The 15,901-nt window shown below is 53.5% G+C and overlaps 3 protein-coding genes across 5 annotated transcripts; 2 read left to right on the top strand and 1 right to left on the bottom strand.

The window, feature by feature from the left end:
* Positions 1–350: 350 nt before the first annotated feature.
* fra10ac1 (FRA10A associated CGG repeat 1) lies at positions 351–8,701 on the bottom strand. The gene is made up of 14 exons (XM_089014979.1): positions 7,840–8,701; positions 7,473–7,555; positions 7,302–7,394; positions 7,083–7,128; positions 6,933–7,009; positions 6,777–6,860; positions 6,614–6,698; positions 6,163–6,208; positions 1,616–1,729; positions 1,262–1,304; positions 1,054–1,187; positions 933–977; positions 542–617; positions 351–466 (listed from the first exon to the last, which is right to left on the bottom strand). Exons 1-14 carry the CDS (start codon positions 7,855–7,857, stop codon positions 424–426), a joined length of 987 nt encoding a protein of 328 aa, XP_088871105.1. The 5' UTR covers positions 7,858–8,701; the 3' UTR covers positions 351–423.
* lgi1b (leucine-rich, glioma inactivated 1b) lies at positions 2,607–12,457 on the top strand. Of its 2 annotated transcripts, none has more exons than XM_089014969.1 (14): positions 2,607–2,688; positions 4,417–4,591; positions 5,076–5,235; positions 7,281–7,341; positions 8,946–9,165; positions 9,227–9,298; positions 9,389–9,460; positions 9,546–9,617; positions 10,047–10,118; positions 10,233–10,402; positions 10,468–10,632; positions 10,703–10,923; positions 11,026–11,272; positions 11,363–12,457. In XM_089014969.1, the coding sequence occupies exons 5-14, from the start codon at positions 8,972–8,974 to the stop codon at positions 11,710–11,712; spliced, it is 1,635 nt and encodes a 544-aa protein (XP_088871095.1). In that variant the 5' UTR covers positions 2,607–2,688; positions 4,417–4,591; positions 5,076–5,235; positions 7,281–7,341; positions 8,946–8,971; the 3' UTR covers positions 11,713–12,457. The 2 variants fall into 2 exon arrangements, with proteins under 2 accessions (XP_088871095.1, XP_088871096.1); XM_089014970.1 differs by having other exon boundaries at positions 5,076–5,226.
* A 102-nt stretch (positions 12,458–12,559) lies between these two features.
* On the top strand, positions 12,560–15,712 carry slc35g1 (solute carrier family 35 member G1). Of its 2 annotated transcripts, none has more exons than XM_089014976.1 (5): positions 12,560–13,197; positions 13,573–13,747; positions 13,810–13,944; positions 14,021–14,221; positions 14,303–15,712. In XM_089014976.1, exons 1-5 carry the CDS (start codon positions 12,738–12,740, stop codon positions 14,820–14,822), a joined length of 1,491 nt encoding a protein of 496 aa, XP_088871102.1. In that variant the 5' UTR covers positions 12,560–12,737; the 3' UTR covers positions 14,823–15,712. The 2 variants fall into 2 exon arrangements, with proteins under 2 accessions (XP_088871102.1, XP_088871103.1); XM_089014977.1 differs by having other exon boundaries at positions 14,025–14,221.
* Positions 15,713–15,901: the final 189 nt, after the last annotated feature.

Below are 15,901 nucleotides of genomic sequence, written 5' to 3' on the forward strand. Positions count from 1 at the left end.
AGCGAAATGAGGCAAGCGCGTCCGACCCCCCAATGTTTGGGGCTTAGCAGAAACAAGCGTTCCTTCCTTCTTCGTATCGTGCAAGGATCTTAGAGGCTCCAAAGCTGGATGAGCCCGGCCCCAAAGAGGATCAGCGAATTGGTTCTGATCCCCCCCTCGCCCCCCGCCCGATTCGACATTTTCTGGTCGCGTTCGACATCCCCGAAGGCCGCGGCGCCGTCGTTCCGCGCCCCAAAAAAGGGAGCCACGCCGTAAATGGGCTTTGTTGCCGTCTGTGACGGGAGCGCCCTGGAAGTTGAAACCGGCTTTCAAAATAAAAGAAATCCATTTGACGAGACTGAAAAGGGAGATCGCGTGGAGAGGCCTTTATTTGGGCACCATCAAAAAGCACAAAGGCGAGCGAGCGGCTCTCGGCCGAGGCCTTTACAGGAACAAGTCTTCAAAGTAGTCATCAAACTCTTCCTCCCTGGGGGGCACAGAAGACATCAAAATGTCAACTCCAAATGTTGTCGATCCCGAGACGTTTGCCAGGCGGCCTCACCTTGATTTTTCCTCCGCGGCCGGGGCGGGTCCTCGCCAGCGGTCCGACTCGGAAGGACGCTCCGCCGCTTCCGACTCTGTAAGCGCAGGCGCTGCCGTCAGCCGTGTTTTTCAGACGGGCCGCGCGGCCATTCCTCGACCGAGAAGCGAAACCGTCCCGGTTGGAGGTTTGTTTTTTTTCAAATGATCGCAATGCCGCCCGCGCGCTGGTTCGGCGACAACGTCTTTGCGCGCGGGCCACCGCAAACCCAATCTGGGAAAGACGAGTGCCTCAACATATCAAAGCGGAGCGCCGCCGTCGAGGAAAAGCGGGCTGCGGCGGCTGGCGTTTTGCACTCCAAACATTTTGGAGGAGGGTGCCCGTCCATCGGAGAAAAGGAATGCGCGTTTACCTTCATCCCGTCGCTCCTCCGAGCTGCTGGAGGAAGCCGATCCATCTGAGAGGAGACGCGAGTCGGCGCCGATCAGCAAAATGAAAAGTGCATCATCTGGACAATTGTGTGGCGGTTTTACCCCGGCGGCCGCCGTCTTTGCGCTTCTCGGATTGTGACGGCGAGCTCTTCTTTGTCTTTTTCTTCATCTTCCGGGATGGCCGACGCTTCTCTTGCCGTACCGTCGCCGTCTGTTTGGCTTTCACCTCTTTGCGCCTAAAAGGGCCAACGGGGGGGGGAAGAAAACGTGACTCTGAGAAGAATCGAGTCTGTCTCCAGGCCGCGCTTACTTGTGGTGGTAGTTGAGTTTGTAAGAACATTCCGGGCAAAGTCCTGGAAGACCAAAAGACAATCTGTGAGAATGACAAACACCTTGGTGCTCGCCAATTGTTTGTTTGTTTGTTTTTGAAGTTTGGCTGAGCAAAGCAAAAGATGAGCGTGCGCGATGCCTGGGACGGACGGACGGACGGACGGACGGATGGCGACTTAACGTCATTACGCTAACAGGATTTGCTGCCATATCATACCCGAAGGAGGATTATTATCAGGAAAGAAGCCAACTCGCACGCAAAACCGCACACGCGCATGGGCACGCTTGTTTATTTATTTTTAGGTGTGATTTCTTTCCCACGTGTGGAACTTACGCAGTTTGACCAAGGCGTTCCTCTTTTCGCCCTGTTCCACGTAGGCAAAGTTGACCTCCCAGCTTTTCAGGCCGTCCTGCTGCTCGCAGCGTTTGTTTCCACACAGAAAGTGACCTGCAGGGTGACAACAGATCAGTCTTGCTCTCTCAACTTTTTGCCATCCCATCCGCGACGCTGACCGACACCGTGGGGGGGGCTGAGGTATGTGAGCCGCGTGGGACTCCGACCGAGGTCATGTCATCGGAAACACATAACATTTGTGTGTTTCCGATCTCCATTTGTAGAAAGTCAACTGGAGAATGAAAACTCTCACTGTGTTTTTCAGTCCCGGCAAGTCAGGAAGGACAATGGAGAGAAAAGGCTTTGACGGCCATTCATTCCTTTGCCCACGACTGTTTGTTTGTTTTTTGATGGTCTTCTTGTCCAACGGGATTTGATCCAAAACGGTCTTTCAAACAAAACTTCCATCACAAGTTGTGATGGGAGTTTTCTGTGTAACAAGAAAAAGGCCCACGCGCTCTGCTCATTTGTCGCAGTTACACAACCATGAAACAATGAATTCGCATTTCTATTCGGTATATCATCGGGATACTTCTACATTTGCATATTAGACACATTTTAGAATTTGTAACATTTACTGATATTTATGTCGAGCGGGGTTTTGTTTTAATAAGGATTGCAATATGTGAAGCGGGGACCAACGATTTTCAGCTTCTCAACCTTATCACATTGGATCGATTACTTTTTTTTCCTGTTTAACTGACGCAAGAAAGTACCCATTTTTAAAACAAGATCCAATCTCAAGTGTATTCTAGTGTGCTTTTCGTCGTCACGGGAGTTGTGGACGAAAAAAATAATGAAACCAACGAATGAATCAAGTGTTTGTCTCATTCAATCGGAGATCATTGGCGATTCTTGTCTTAGGGATATTTTAGTATCTGATCCTTTATTGTATCGCGTGCTTAAATTGGTTGAATGCTTTCTCTGAAAGGTTCAAATCAAAGAGGGAGCCGCGCACCGGTGCCTGTTTGTGACGTCACGTCCGGTCGACGTCCCCTTCGACGCTTTGACAGGTAACCGCTTCAAAAATGCTCTTTTCGACCAATTTCTTGACCTAACTTGTATCCTCTCAACTACTTGGCTACTCTTCCGCAGAGCAGCGTCATGTTTTGTTCGCCGCGGCGCTGAGAAAATAGGGAATTTGACAGTCTAAGCAATTGTTTGTATTAGCGTGCTAACCGCTAGCTGGGATGATGCTAACTTGGTTCCCCCACCTGTCAGTATGAATGCGCTTGAGCAATGCCTGAACTTTGACACCATGTCTTGTGTGCTTTCCACGTGTCATTAAACGAGATTGTTTCCCGCGGGTCACGTTTCCGTTCCTCAATTGACGAGCTCAGTTTCGCCAGAACAAAATCGAAATAAAATTCTGCAATGAACCTCCAGTGCGGTGAGAGGCGCTCTAGCCTGCGCAAAATCAGTATTTTCAAAATATATCCATATTACGATGTAGTCATTTGAGATTGCCAAAAGTAAGATTGACGATTATGACATATTTGCCAAAAGTATACATATTCTTCATCCTGAAAACGGACTTATATTACTGACGCCTACGCAGTGGTTGTGGAATTCTCAGTCCATCAGTATTTCTGTATTAAAAAGGGTTAAGCGCTATTTAAAAAAAAAAACGAATTACACACGTGGTTGTTTTTATGATCGGCTTGTTACCAGAGCAAAAGGAATTTGAAGTACAGATACAGACAGAGCAGAATTGACTGCAAACGAAAGCCCTCGCGGATCCGTTTGGAAGCAAGCGCCGGCGTAAGTCAATATTTGACGGCGTGATAACACATTTTTGGTCATCGGTGATAGGCCTGAAGGATCAGATCATGTGGTGACGCCAGCTGGCGGTGCGAGTGACCCTCACGTGCTTCAAGGGGTAAAAGTGTTGGCGCTGACACGGCCGAGTAAACCCGTTAAGCGAGGAAACCCCCCCGCCTCTTACGTCAATGGCTCCTAATTCCTGCCGCTCGGCGGGCGCAGATCAAGGCAAACACGCCGAGAGGCAGATGGCCGCGTGATTAAAATTCACCCGGGTGACGCCGTGACCCGAGCCGGTGGCGTCCGCGCTCGCAAGCGGGAGAAGCTCGTTATGGCACAAGTCTGGACGTTGTGCAAGTTTATCTCCGCCTTGTGCTTGACTGCTCACCATTTAAAGGCACCTTCAAAGAGAGTTTCAATTGGAAGTCAAGTCGTTGGCTTTTGTCTGGAAAGCATCGCCATCCATTTGGACGTGAAAGTCGTGCTAAATTCATGGGCCGCTGGCAAATCTTGCCGTGCTATTGTGAAGCACACCTTCAATCATCTGTTGGAGAACCCCATTCATTAGACGCGCCCGTCGCCAGCTGGCATATTAAAAGGCAGTCACGGCCTTTTGGTATCATGACAATGAATCCCCCCGCCTGAACCTCCCTCGCTTGCTAATGAGCATTTTACATCTGGTCTGCTCTCGGCCTCTCCGTTTCCAGGGGCCGTCTTTTAGCGGTTGCCTGGCAACCTCCTGAGGAGACAATCCAGAAAGAAAGAAAAAAGACTAAAAGGGCGCATTTCTGGAATGGGCATCGTACGAGCAGGCCCGTTGCCTTGCAAGTCATGAGTATGAAGCGTCTTTCCCCGAGAATCTTTATGGCCATGCCCCGATACTGTCAGTGACGCAATTTACAAGTTAGAATCGGCGACGCGCAGCGGAAGCTGAGCTGTCTTTTTATTTTCCGTCGTTTGTGTGTTTTCGTCTGTGACAGGAATGCCCGGCAGGCTGCTGAGCGCAGACGCAAGCCTCCGCGTCGTAACGTTTATTGACTCGGTCGACGGGGCGGACCCGAGGCCGTTCGATCCGACCGCTGTCAACAAATGGCGGCCGCGTGACCGTCGGGGTGGACGGACCTTTCGGGGCGTTATCATGGGGCTCGCTCAAAGGTGCCGCTCAGTCTCCTCCCCCAAAATGCATCACCGCACCGATTCCATGTGAAATCTATTATCTTTGTTGGGCCCCTTTTGACTTGATCCAGACAAGGAAAAGACAAATGCAGTTACGGAAGAGTCCGCTTTGTTTTTCTGCAGTCCCGCTCGCCCCCCCGGGGGCTTCCTCCTAACTTTTGCCATCTGGGATCTGCGTCTGCGGCCAAGACGGCTTCTCATCCCCGTTGACCACGTCAAAAAGAGTCATCGGCGCAAAGCCGTTTTGCAAACACACACGGACGGCTGCTACCTGACCTGCCTTCGTGATGTCGGCAGGCTAAATTATGTGGGGCCATCAACGGAGTGCCCCCCCCCCCCCCATGTTACTTCTTCTACTCTATTTTGCCAAGATTTGAGCTTCCCACATCAGCGAATGCCAGAAAAAGTCCATGAAAGAAGTGAAGGGCTGCGCACTTGACATTTTTTTTGCCTCCCGAAACAGGCAAAGGCGAAAGAAAAGAGCAGAGGCGTGAAGGTGAAGATGGCGCCCCGGCGCCGTGACTCCCCTTTGTCTCGTCGTCAAGCGACGACCCCGACGTAAAAGGTCAGCGCTCTGGCTAAGGCGGCGCCAAATCAACGGCTCGTTGTCAAAAGTAAGCGCGGTGAGTAAGCCCCGCTTCATCATGCTGCGTATTAGCTGAGCTCAAGGCAAACCCCCTCATCCAACTTTTAACTCGCAAGCCCCGCGCTGCGCTCATAATTTGATTAGGGTCGATTTAGCCGCGGGGCGCGACCAGCGCTGATGAAAGTGCTCCTCGGCGGAATCGGTGGCGGCGAGACACGACCGCTCGGGTTGGGTTTAATCCCGCTTCCTGTCGAGTTTCTGTCACCGGCGGTTGAAATGCAACGCGGCGGGATGACACGCACTTAATCCGCATAAATATTTTCCGTCGTCAGCTTCCTCAAACAAGAAAAGGCGCGCGTCACGAGTGAAGACGGGCGGCCGAGTGGGAAGCGGCGAGAACATCAACAGCGAGTGCTCGCAGATAGGTGAACCCGAGGTGCAGGCTGCCGTCCACCGCTCGGCCTCCGTCACCATCTAGTGGCGATGGTCGCTAAGATGCCTCTTACTCCAACATTTGGATTCGATTGGATTGACCTTGATAAAACTCACAGTGGAGAAATTGGGTGTGGAAACTTTTCCATGCAGGTGATAAGCCGGGATGGATGTCAAACAACCGCAATATTGCGCCAAGTACCGCCGCGGAGGACAGCGTGTCCCTTTTGTGGCTGGAAACCTGCTCAGAGCAGCGTCTTTTCAACTGTTTTGACGCAGAGAAGAACGTTTGCCTACTGTTGCCAAATCATGACTCACTTTTGAACTAGTCACCCACCCCCCCCAAAAAAAAAAAAAAAAGTGGTTGAAAAATAAATATAAACAGACTTAGTTTAATCCCTATTTTGACAGACTCGTCTGCTTTTTTTCCTCCATTGCTCAAAAACAATTCAGAGGTGAGCAGAAAGCAGCAAATAAACCTTGTCATTGCGAGACTATTTCAAATAGTATTGCCATATGGCACTCTGCCTACCTTTGCCCAAGACAACCTCGTTCTCCGTCCGCCAGCGGAATCCAAACTATTGAAAGAGAAACGGAAAGAATCCCAATGAGTCGCTTGACTTGCCTCGCTTTGCAAAGCAGCGCTTTGAAATGTGGTGAGGCGAAGAGTCGAGATAACTGCAACGGCATTTTGTCCAGTGGCGACCTCTGCCAACGCCGCGTGAATAGAAAAGGCCTTTTTTTTCATGGTGTTCAATGGATCTGACCCAAAATCTAATGGCCTCTTTCCTCAGCTCACGCTCCGCCGAGCCCTTCTTGGCCGGGGGAGGAAAAGCGGATCTGACCCGATACGTCGCCAAGGATGCGGGCGCCTTCGACATTGCATGAAATCTGAATGTCGGAGTGGGCGTCATGTCGTGCGGCCCCCGCTAACGAAATTTCATCAGACGACGACATTGTAGCGCCAGTGCAACTGCGCCCACCTTGTTTTCCTTATATCGACTCACGTCGGCGATGCAGTACTCCTTGAACAGCTTGTCGTAATACTTCTTTGCCAGTTCTTTCTCCCTCGGAAGCAAAAATACCAGAGGCAAGTTCAACCGCGGCAGTGTCGAATCTCCAAAAGGAGGACTCCAAGGTGTTTACCACGTCATGTCGTCTTCATCCTCGTCCCTCCAGAGGAAGCGATGATTCTCACGGAGGACGTCCCGGTCTGTTTTGTCATTTGCGCTGAGGGGGGGGGGACATTTCAGGACAATGAAAAACGTGCTTGTCGTTGTCAACCAAAGACAAAATACATACACGGAGCGCTTAAAGTCAGCCATATGTCCTCCATAGTAAAGTATGTAGTCGCCGACAAACTTCTTATGGCGTTCAAACTGGGCAGCTGCTTCAGGACGTTAACCTCGACACGTATTGGTCACGTGAAGGTCAATTAAGCGCAGAGGATACAGCGGTCAGTGAGATGATGTGGGCTCTTCTGTTTCTGGCTTCTTCTCTGCAACAAAAGAAAACATTTCAAACTTTGAGCCAAAAAGTTGCCATCCGTCAGCTACGGTTCATGACTGATGATTTGTTGACTTGATTTTGATGTCGAGCAGCCTAGAAATATTGTTCAATAACTGTTTGCGACCCTGTCCGTGTGCTCAGGTGGGATTGATGGCAGCATACCTGTCCACTTCATTGGCGTGAAAAGTGCGGCGAGCCACCTGTGAGTAGCGATCTTTCTGGAACGGCTTCTGTAAAATGTCTTCTTCCTGTTTCCTGGGACAGAATATCAACTTTGGTTCCATTTATTATTCCCGCGAAGGGCCAAATGCAAGCGAGAGCCTCGCGTAGTACCTTTTAAGTCTCCTCTGGGAGGTTTCGCCTTGTCTCTCGTCGTCGCTGAAATCCGAGTCGTAGTTTGCACCGCCGCCGTGCACCTTATGGAATCCACGGCAACATTTCTTATACCGAATAGGACACGCGTAACAAATTGCCTCGCAACAAAATGCAATGATAACATTGTAATCGTTTTTTTTTTTTTAGCTAAACCCCATAGTGGCTTGAAAGGAATTTGCACGACCGCATATAGTCGTTTAGTTACGCAGGAACGATTTGATGAACATTGCGACAATCGCCTCCTATCGATACGTTCTAGAATCTTAAACTAAACGTGCTATTTCACACATGCGCGCCCATAAAAAAAACAAATAAATGTACATACTTTGACGAGATTATCCATGGTTTATGTATTCGGCTCGAGAACCTTACTAGACAATGTTTACAAATATGCGGCGCCCGAAAATGACGTCTGAAATAGCCGGAACCGCGCTGTGATGACGTCAAACTCTCCCGGATGAGTCCAACGGGATTTGCAAAATGACGCTTCTGCGTTAATGCACGACGGTGTCTGTACAGTTTGCTCACTTGAAACGTATTAACGTCAAGCGGCGATCTCAAATTGATGTCACTTTTGATGGAAAAGATCAAATCCTGAAAGGCGCCTTGTGAAGTCAACCAGTAAAGAAGAGGGGGGGGGGGGGGGGGATTCGTTTCGAGAAGGACGTTCGCAAAAGAGCCACTCGGTGTTGGAAATATCAAGAGGCTATTTTGTGTGAAAGTTTCTTGAAAGGGTGGCCAAGAAAGAAGCCTTGCTGTGTGCCCTTTTTGTCCACCCACGCAAAACACAAAAGGGACCAATGCGGGACACGACTTGAAAGATCTTATCAATAATGCAATAGCATTCGTCTCCCCTGAAAAAGAAATATGTTACACTCTGCCCCCCCACCGCAACCTCCCATACATTACAGCTAGACAACAATGCAATTAATTTGCCACTTCTATTCAAATGTCTCGGCCCCCAAATGAATATTTAATGTGTCTTATTAGCATAGCTCGGAGTAAAATGGGGCATCGTTTTAATGAGGCAGGTGCATTTTCTTGGAGCCTGACGAATGAATAGAAGCCTCCTAAATCACCGCAAACAGCCTGGAAGCCTGCATAAATAATGACAATAAAAGCTGCAGCGGCTGATAAAACGGAGGAGGAAAAGAAAACGCATTTGTTTGGAGCAGCACCCCCAAGCCCAGCCCCGACCCCAGCCCAGCCCACCTCTCTTGATCCCCACTCATGGGATCCAAGTTCTTTGTATGCGGCAGACAACATTTGGGGAGGGGGCAAGAGAGAAGTACGTTGCTGGGGGGCCATCAATCTGTTCTCTGTCCTTATTTGCAGTCCCGCAGACTGGAAGGACGTCCCGATCCCAAAGCGGCGCACATTTTCTGATGATTTGGATTCCTTGTTGTTTTTTTCTCCTCCGGGAAAACAAAGGTCGCGAGTCTCCAGCGGGCGCGACGATGGCCACGGCGGGCGGCGGAGGGCGAGGGTGGCCTCTGGCGCTGTGGGTGGTGGCGGCGTGCTCGCTGGCGGCCGCCGGACGGAGAGCGCGGCAGGCCCGATGCCCCCTCGGCTGCACTTGCGCCAAAGAGAACGCCTTGTGCGACAACGTGCCGGCCGTGCCCGGCGCCTTCCCCGCGGACGTGCTGTCGCTGTAAGTGGCCGCCCGCCTCTTCGGCTCGACTCGCCTCCGAAATGTTTATGCCGCCCTTCAGGTCTTTTGTCAAGTGCGGATTCAACCAAATCGGCGAGGGGAGCTTTGCGCATACGCCTGCTTTGCAGCTCCTGTGAGTTTGGCATCAGTGTCGCCGATTGGCGGCGCGGCGCGCTCAATGCAGCTTCACCGTCCCCGTCGTGTCTTTCTCTTCTCTTGACAGTTTGTTCACGGGCAACTCCTTTGACCTCATCGACGACGACGCCTTCGCCGGCCTTCCGCATCTGGAATATCTGTAGCTATTTCTCGTGTTGGTTTTTGTGTGGCGAATTAGCCGCACGCCAACAAGCCAGCGAACCGAATCGAACCGTCTTTTGCAGATTCATTGAAAACAACCAGATCGCGGCGCTCTCTCGCTTTGCGTTCCGAGGCCTGAAATCATTGATCCACCTGTGAGTATCTTTCAGCCATTCATTGATTGCTCATGGCATCGCACGCCATGAAAAAACAGGCGGACAAAAGCATGGCGTAAAGGTTATTTATGACGTGCCAATTTGACATTAGCTGGCGAGTTTGACACGGGCGCTCCGGACGGCGTGCGACTTCCTGGAAAGGTTGCCGGGCGACCAGCATTTCGTAACTGGAGAGCCGAAGGAAGGAATGTGGCGCGACCGTTCGGGCGGAGCGCGAGAAGATGAACCGGAGTAGAATTAAATGGGCCCCCCCGAGCGCCCCACTTTGTCGTCACGCATTCAGAGAACGCAGCCACGGCAAAATGCGCAACAGCGCCTTTCCAAGAAATAATGCTGCCGTTTTGTTTTCATCGTCTGGCCGTTGAGAGCAAATGTCAGCGCTCGGCGTCTTTCTTGTTCCCCTTGAAGGAGTCTGGCGTACAACAACCTGCAGACGCTACCAAAGGACGCCTTTGAGGACCTGGACGCTTTGACTCGAGTGTGAGTAAGACCTTGTTTCGTCATCGGCGCCGGCTCCCGAAGGCCCAAACGGCAGCGTATTGGGAAGACGGCCTGATATTTGAGCGCTTTGACCTTTGGCCGTGATGCGCGAAGGGACCTGAGAGGCAACGAGCTGCTGTGCGATTGCAAAGTCAAGTGGTTGGTGCAGTGGATGCGCCACGCCGACGCCAGCCTGGACCCGATCGACTGCGGCGGGCCGCCCGCCCACCGGGGAAAGAAGATCAACGAGCTGCCGCCGCGCGCCTTGGACTGCGTGGCATCCGGTAGCCAAAAGCCTGCGCGACGTCTGGCCAAGAACCGGGGCTGACGGGCGCGTTGTCCTCGGCAGAGTTCGCCGCCTACCAGTCGCTGGCGTTTGAGTCCATTTCCGTGGAGGCCTTCGCCTTTGGCGAACACCGGTACCTCGTGTTGGCGCAGCCGTTCGCCGGGACCTGCGGCTTCCTGGAGTGGGATCACGTGGACATGACCTTCCGAAGCTTTGACGCCATTGAAAGTAAGTCGGGCGACGGCGAGCGGGGTTGGGCCGCAAGGCGCCGACGCTTCGTTTGTGCCGCGCCTCGCAGGCGTCTCCGCGGTGGTGTGCAAGCCGCTGGCCGTCCGCCGCCACCTTTTCGTCATCGTGGCGCAGCTCTTCGGCGGCTCCCATATTTACAAGCGGGACCTTTCCGCCAACAAATTCATCAAGATCCAGGACATCGACATGTTGAGAATCCGCAAGCCCAACGACGTGGAGACCTTTGCCATCGACGGCGAGTCCTACTTTGTCATCGCCGATAGCTCCAAGGTGGGCCGTCCTCTCACCGTCACAATCGGCTCGATTGGACCAATATGGAGAACGCGTCTGCACTAGTATCATCCTAAAACAAGACACGTCTCCTTTCGGTAGGCCGGCGACACCACCGTCTACAAATGGAACGGCAACGGCTTCTACTCTCACCAGTCCCTCCACCCGTGGTACCGGGACACGGACGCCGAGTACTTGGAGATCTCCGGCAAAGCCCACCTGATTTTATCCAGCAGCTCCCAGAGGCCCGTGCTTTATCAGTGGAACGGGGGCCAGAAGAGGTTCCGGCGCAGGGCCGACCTGCCGGAGACGGAGGACGTCTTGGCCGTCCGACACTTCCTGGTCAAGGGTGAGTAAGCGCTCGACTCCAACTGAAGGGAGGGCCCGGTGGCGGCGGGCGTGGCCGACTTCTTTCAACCTTTGCCCTCTTCGTCCCAAGGTGAGCTGTTCCTTTGCCTGACGAGGTTCATCGGCGACTCCAAAGTGATGCGTTGGGACGGCGCCGCGTTCAAGGAGGTCCAGAGCTTTCCCTCCCGCGGCTCCATGGTCTTCCAGCCCGTGGCGGTCGGCGAGCGGCAGTACGCCATCCTGGGCAGCGATTATTCGCTGACGCGGGTGTACCGCTGGGACGGCGAGCGGGGCCGCTTTGCGCCGTCCCAGGAGCTGAGCGTCCAGGCGCCGCGAGGCTTTTCTCTGCTGTCGCTCCGCGGGCGCCACTTCCTCATCGCGTCCAGCTTTAAAGGGAAGTCTCAGATTTACGAGCATCTCATCATCGATCTGAGCCACTAAATCCAAAGCCCCCTTTGGGCTCGCCGTCTTCACCGTCCTTGTTTTTTCGTGACTCGTTAAGAATGCTAATTGGGGGGGGGGGGGTCTGTGAGGAAAAGGGGATTTGGAAGACTCCTGGACATCATCGGCGGTGGATGGATTGTTGTCAGGCGAGACTCTGGGTTCAAATGGATGGCGGCCTTTGCGCCGCCAACTCGGACCCCCTCCCGCAATCCCAAAACGCTTTGATTTCAGATCGCATTTATTGGCGCCGGGCGGGCATGTCACTGGTTATCATGCCCGCGTGGCCTGTTATTGAAGCCTCCGCTGGGATGGCATCCATCCAGCCCACGAGCGGCGCACAAGAATCCCCGTGGGACGCGGCGGAATTGGACCGGCGTCCCATCACGGAGGACGTGATGGCGACTCAAATTCAGAGTCCAAAGTGCGAATGGCATGGATTGGGCTGACCGCGGACGTCCGGCGGCGGCGCTTCGGGGACGAGCGACTCACTGGAAGCGTGGCGCCGCGTCACCCGCCTCTCGGCCTTTCACTGCACCCCCCTCACCTCCGTTTTGGAACAAAAGCACCCACCGCAAGTGGCTGGTGGGATTTTTACTCCCTTTTTTGATGACGCTGTACAAAGTCATTTCGAACATTCAGCTTTTGGGGCTTGAAATCACCACTTTGGTCACTCGGTGACGTTAGCGAAGGCATCGTGTTTGTTGTGTGTCATTAAAGCCATTGAAATGCGTTTTCAATTTTCCCCACTTAGTTTCTGTGGTGCCCCCTTAAGTGCGACAAAACAGGGATTACTATATTGTTTTCTTTGAAAGGTCACGACAGTACGGTCGAAGATATTTTTGATCGTGGCTAGATGTGACCTTTATGATGAAGATGATCACGGCCTCGGTGCGCGGGTTCATTGAATGACGTATGGCGCGTTCGCGCTTTGCCGGCTTTGATTCAAGTGTCCGCATTGTGACGTTTCTTCAATCGTTCGATAGCCCAAAGACCGTCAAGCGCTTGCAAACGAGACGTCCCGGATGTCCGTCCGAGTGGGTGGGGGTGGGGGCTTCGTTTCTTCCGCCCTCCCGCGGCCGCGGTCGCCATTGCACGCTAGTTGGCGTCCGGGCCGGCCAAGGTTAGTCATTAACTCGGCCTTTGCAGCCTCCGCGTCGAGGTCGAGGCATGCCGCCGCCCGCCGCTCACATCCAAGCATGGCTCACCGCGAACGACGCCAGCCCGAAAGCGCCCTAGTCGCGCCCGACCGCGTCGCGGTCGTCCTCCACGAGGTTGCCGGCCACGGCGAACGCGACGGGGACAGCCCCGAGCCCCCCCGCCACCCGCGAGGGCGGCGGGACCTCCGCGGCGATGCCGAAGAGGACGCGGCCGCCCGCGACCCGCCGGAGGGCGGCGAGAGGGACACTCTGTGCCCGTCGCCGGAGCTCCTTGACGCCGGGAAGACGCCGTCCGGCGACCGCGGCGCCGGCGGCGCCAGCCAAGGTTCGCCCTCGCATTCGATTCCAATGTGCTCAAAGTAGATTCGGTAGCTCGACTTCTGCCACAACAACAACAAGTCTACTTTTCTTTCCAAAAAACACCCCGTCTTGGTTTCCTGCCGCGTGACGTCACACAGGCGATAACGGCGCTCCTGTCACGTGACCGCAGTCACCTCAACGAACTCTAACACGCGCGGCAATAATGCCATAAAGACGATAGTGGGCGCCGAACTAAGAGCGCCCTTCCGCTCGCTTGGAATGTTTGCCTCTTTTTGTCAACCTCGCGGGCGCCGAAAGCCTCGCGAGGCGGAAACGAGAAACGCGACGTCCTCAACGGCCGCAAGCTCGCTCACGTCCCGGGACGCTCGGCTTTCCGCAGGGAAGAAGCAGCGCCGTCCGGGCCTGGGCTTGCTCTACGCCTCGGTGTCGGCCGTCTTCTTCTCCGTCATCTCGCTGTTGGTGAAGAGCATCCAGGGGGTGCACGCCATCCAGATCAGCGGCATCCGCTGCTTCTTCCAGATGCTCTTCGTCGCGCCTTTGCTCATTTACCACAAGTAAGCGCGAGGCGTCTCCGCCCTCCGTTTTGCCTTCCGTTCACCCGTCGGCACCGCGACAGGACCGGCTTTGTGGGTCCTCGGGACAAACGTCCATATCTGATGCTGCGGGGCTTCCTGGGCGCCAACGCCATGATTTTGCTCTTCTACGCCGTGCAGCAGATGCCGCTGGCCGACGCCATCGTCATCATGTTCAGGTGAAGCCAAACGTTGACGTCGGGCCGCGCCGGGCATCCAAACGCGTGTTTTTTTTTTGTTGTTGTTGTTGTCGAGGCAGCAACCCGGTGTTCACCTCGCTGCTGGCGTGGGTCTTCCTGAAGGAAAAGTGCAGCGCGTGGGACTGCGTGTTCACCGTGTTCACCCTGAGCGGGGTCATCCTCATCGCCCGCCCGCCCTTCCTGTTTGGGCAACAGGTGCGAGGCATCGAAGGAAACTACGGCAACCACATCAAGGGGACCGTCGCCGCCTTTGCCGGTGATTTTGAACCCTCGCCGATTTCCTTTTGCAATTGAACGTTCCCCTTCATGGCGATATTTGCGTTGTGCGCACGGGTAGGAGCCATCGGGGCGGCGTGCACCATGGTGGTCCTGCGCAAGATCGGGAAGAGCGTCCACCACTACCTGTCGGTGTGGTACTACGCCGTCATCGGCTTTGTGGAGTGCGCGGTGACGGTCAGCGTACTCGGGGAGTGGAAAATGCCGGCGTGCGGCCAAGACCGCTGGATGCTGATGCTGATCGCCGCGCTGGGCATCGCCGGCCAAAGCTTCCTGACCAAAGCCCTCCAGCTGGAGAAGGCCGGCCCCGTGGCCCTGACCCGGACGCTGGACGTGGTCCTGGCCTTCTTCTTCCAGTTTGCTTTCTTGGGCCGCGCGCCCACCGGGTGGAGCCTCGGGGGGGCCCTGTGCATCGTCTTGAGCACCGGCGGCGTGGCCTTGCGCAAATGGTACAGCAGCTCACGCGACAACTGACGGCCGCCGGCCTCGCTACTCGCTATTGCGGCCCTCTCGCTCGCCACGCCTTTTCCTCGCTTCAAACCTCGTCGAATCCAAAAGCCTCCCGAGCGCGGTCCCGTTAAATACGGCATTTTTAGAAAAGCCGCTCGGAACGACGTCGTGGCTTGAACGTGAAAGCAGAAATCCAAAGTAAATGTCATTCAGAATATTGCCAAACTCGTGTATATACACGAGGTTGCGAGTCCAGATGAAATGTTTTCAAAGTCAAACACTTGCTGATTTGGATTGTGGTGAACTTTGGGGATTGCAAGAGACCTTGTCACAGAAACCTCCCGTTTTTTCACCTTTTAGAATGAAGCCAAATGATCTATTTATGTAATTAGTAATTGATTCCGGGAGAAATGGTTCAGGGGTCGCGAGACGCGTCTCTTTACTGCCACCCAGTGGCTCCCTGGCGCTTTTTCCCAAAAATGTTTGAAAATGGAAAAAGATCGAGGATAGAAATACATTTGTTGTTTAAAAATGGTGTCGGTAGGAGGACAAACGCAACGCAAACATGACCAGCCTTTTAAAACGCTGTCGGAATGAAGTTGGACGAGTTTCAAACATTGCCGCCGCTATGAGCGCGCATCTTAACGACGTCACCTGCAAATGTGACGTCGTTAAGACGCGTCTGTCAAGTCTCAATTCGGAACGCTCGTTTTTCCCAAAAGGGGTGTTTATCAGCAGGAATTAGACCAAAGACTGGATCTCTCTGCACTCTTTGTATTCCGACAACCCGCGGCACGAGACTATTTCACCCCAAAAGCCTCTTTTTTTGCGTCCGAGATGGCGCGCACATGAACGACGTCGATGTTTGCTGAGACGAGCATCGAAGCCTCAGTCCAATTCTCACTTGGCCACTCTTCAAACTAAGGTTTTTACCAGCACGAATGACCGTGCGCGTGTGTGTGCTTTTAAGACTGCCATTTTGTTTTCGAATCCTCAAAATAGAAATGACATGAAAAATGTGCTTTCTTGATTGCATTGATTGAATTTCACCAAAGCGTTGAAACATTCATTCAGACTTTGACGAGGTGACATTTGAGGAGGCATCCCGCAACACAGTAGTCACGTGGTGGCTCATTCGCCACAATATCCGACATTTTAATGATGTCATTTCACGAATGCTCATTATGTATTTGTCAACAACGAAGTCGTT

Source organism: Hippocampus bargibanti, linkage group LG15 (assembly GCF_051943395.1).
Source record: "Hippocampus bargibanti isolate YZ-2025 linkage group LG15, ASM5194339v1, whole genome shotgun sequence".
In the NCBI taxonomy this organism is placed as follows: Eukaryota; Metazoa; Chordata; class Actinopteri; order Syngnathiformes; family Syngnathidae; genus Hippocampus; species Hippocampus bargibanti.

Coding starts and splice junctions, on each gene's coding strand:
- lgi1b (XM_089014969.1), top strand. CDS start 8,972: ATGGCCACGGCGGGCGGCGGAGGGCGAGGGTGGCCTCTGGCGCTGTGG. Junction 10,119..10,232: donor CTGGACGCTTTGACTCGAGT/GTGAGTAAGACC, acceptor TGATGCGCGAAG/GGACCTGAGAGGCAACGAGC. Junction 10,924..11,025: donor TCATCGCCGATAGCTCCAAG/GTGGGCCGTCCT, acceptor TCCTTTCGGTAG/GCCGGCGACACCACCGTCTA.
- fra10ac1 (XM_089014979.1), bottom strand. Junction 7,395..7,472: donor TCCCAGAGGAGACTTAAAAG/GTACTACGCGAG, acceptor ATTCTGTCCCAG/GAAACAGGAAGAAGACATTT. Junction 6,861..6,932: donor GCTGACTTTAAGCGCTCCGT/GTATGTATTTTG, acceptor CCCCCCCCTCAG/CGCAAATGACAAAACAGACC.
- slc35g1 (XM_089014976.1), top strand. CDS start 12,738: ATGTCCGTCCGAGTGGGTGGGGGTGGGGGCTTCGTTTCTTCCGCCCTC. Junction 13,748..13,809: donor CCTTTGCTCATTTACCACAA/GTAAGCGCGAGG, acceptor GCACCGCGACAG/GACCGGCTTTGTGGGTCCTC. Junction 14,222..14,302: donor GACCGTCGCCGCCTTTGCCG/GTGATTTTGAAC, acceptor GCGCACGGGTAG/GAGCCATCGGGGCGGCGTGC.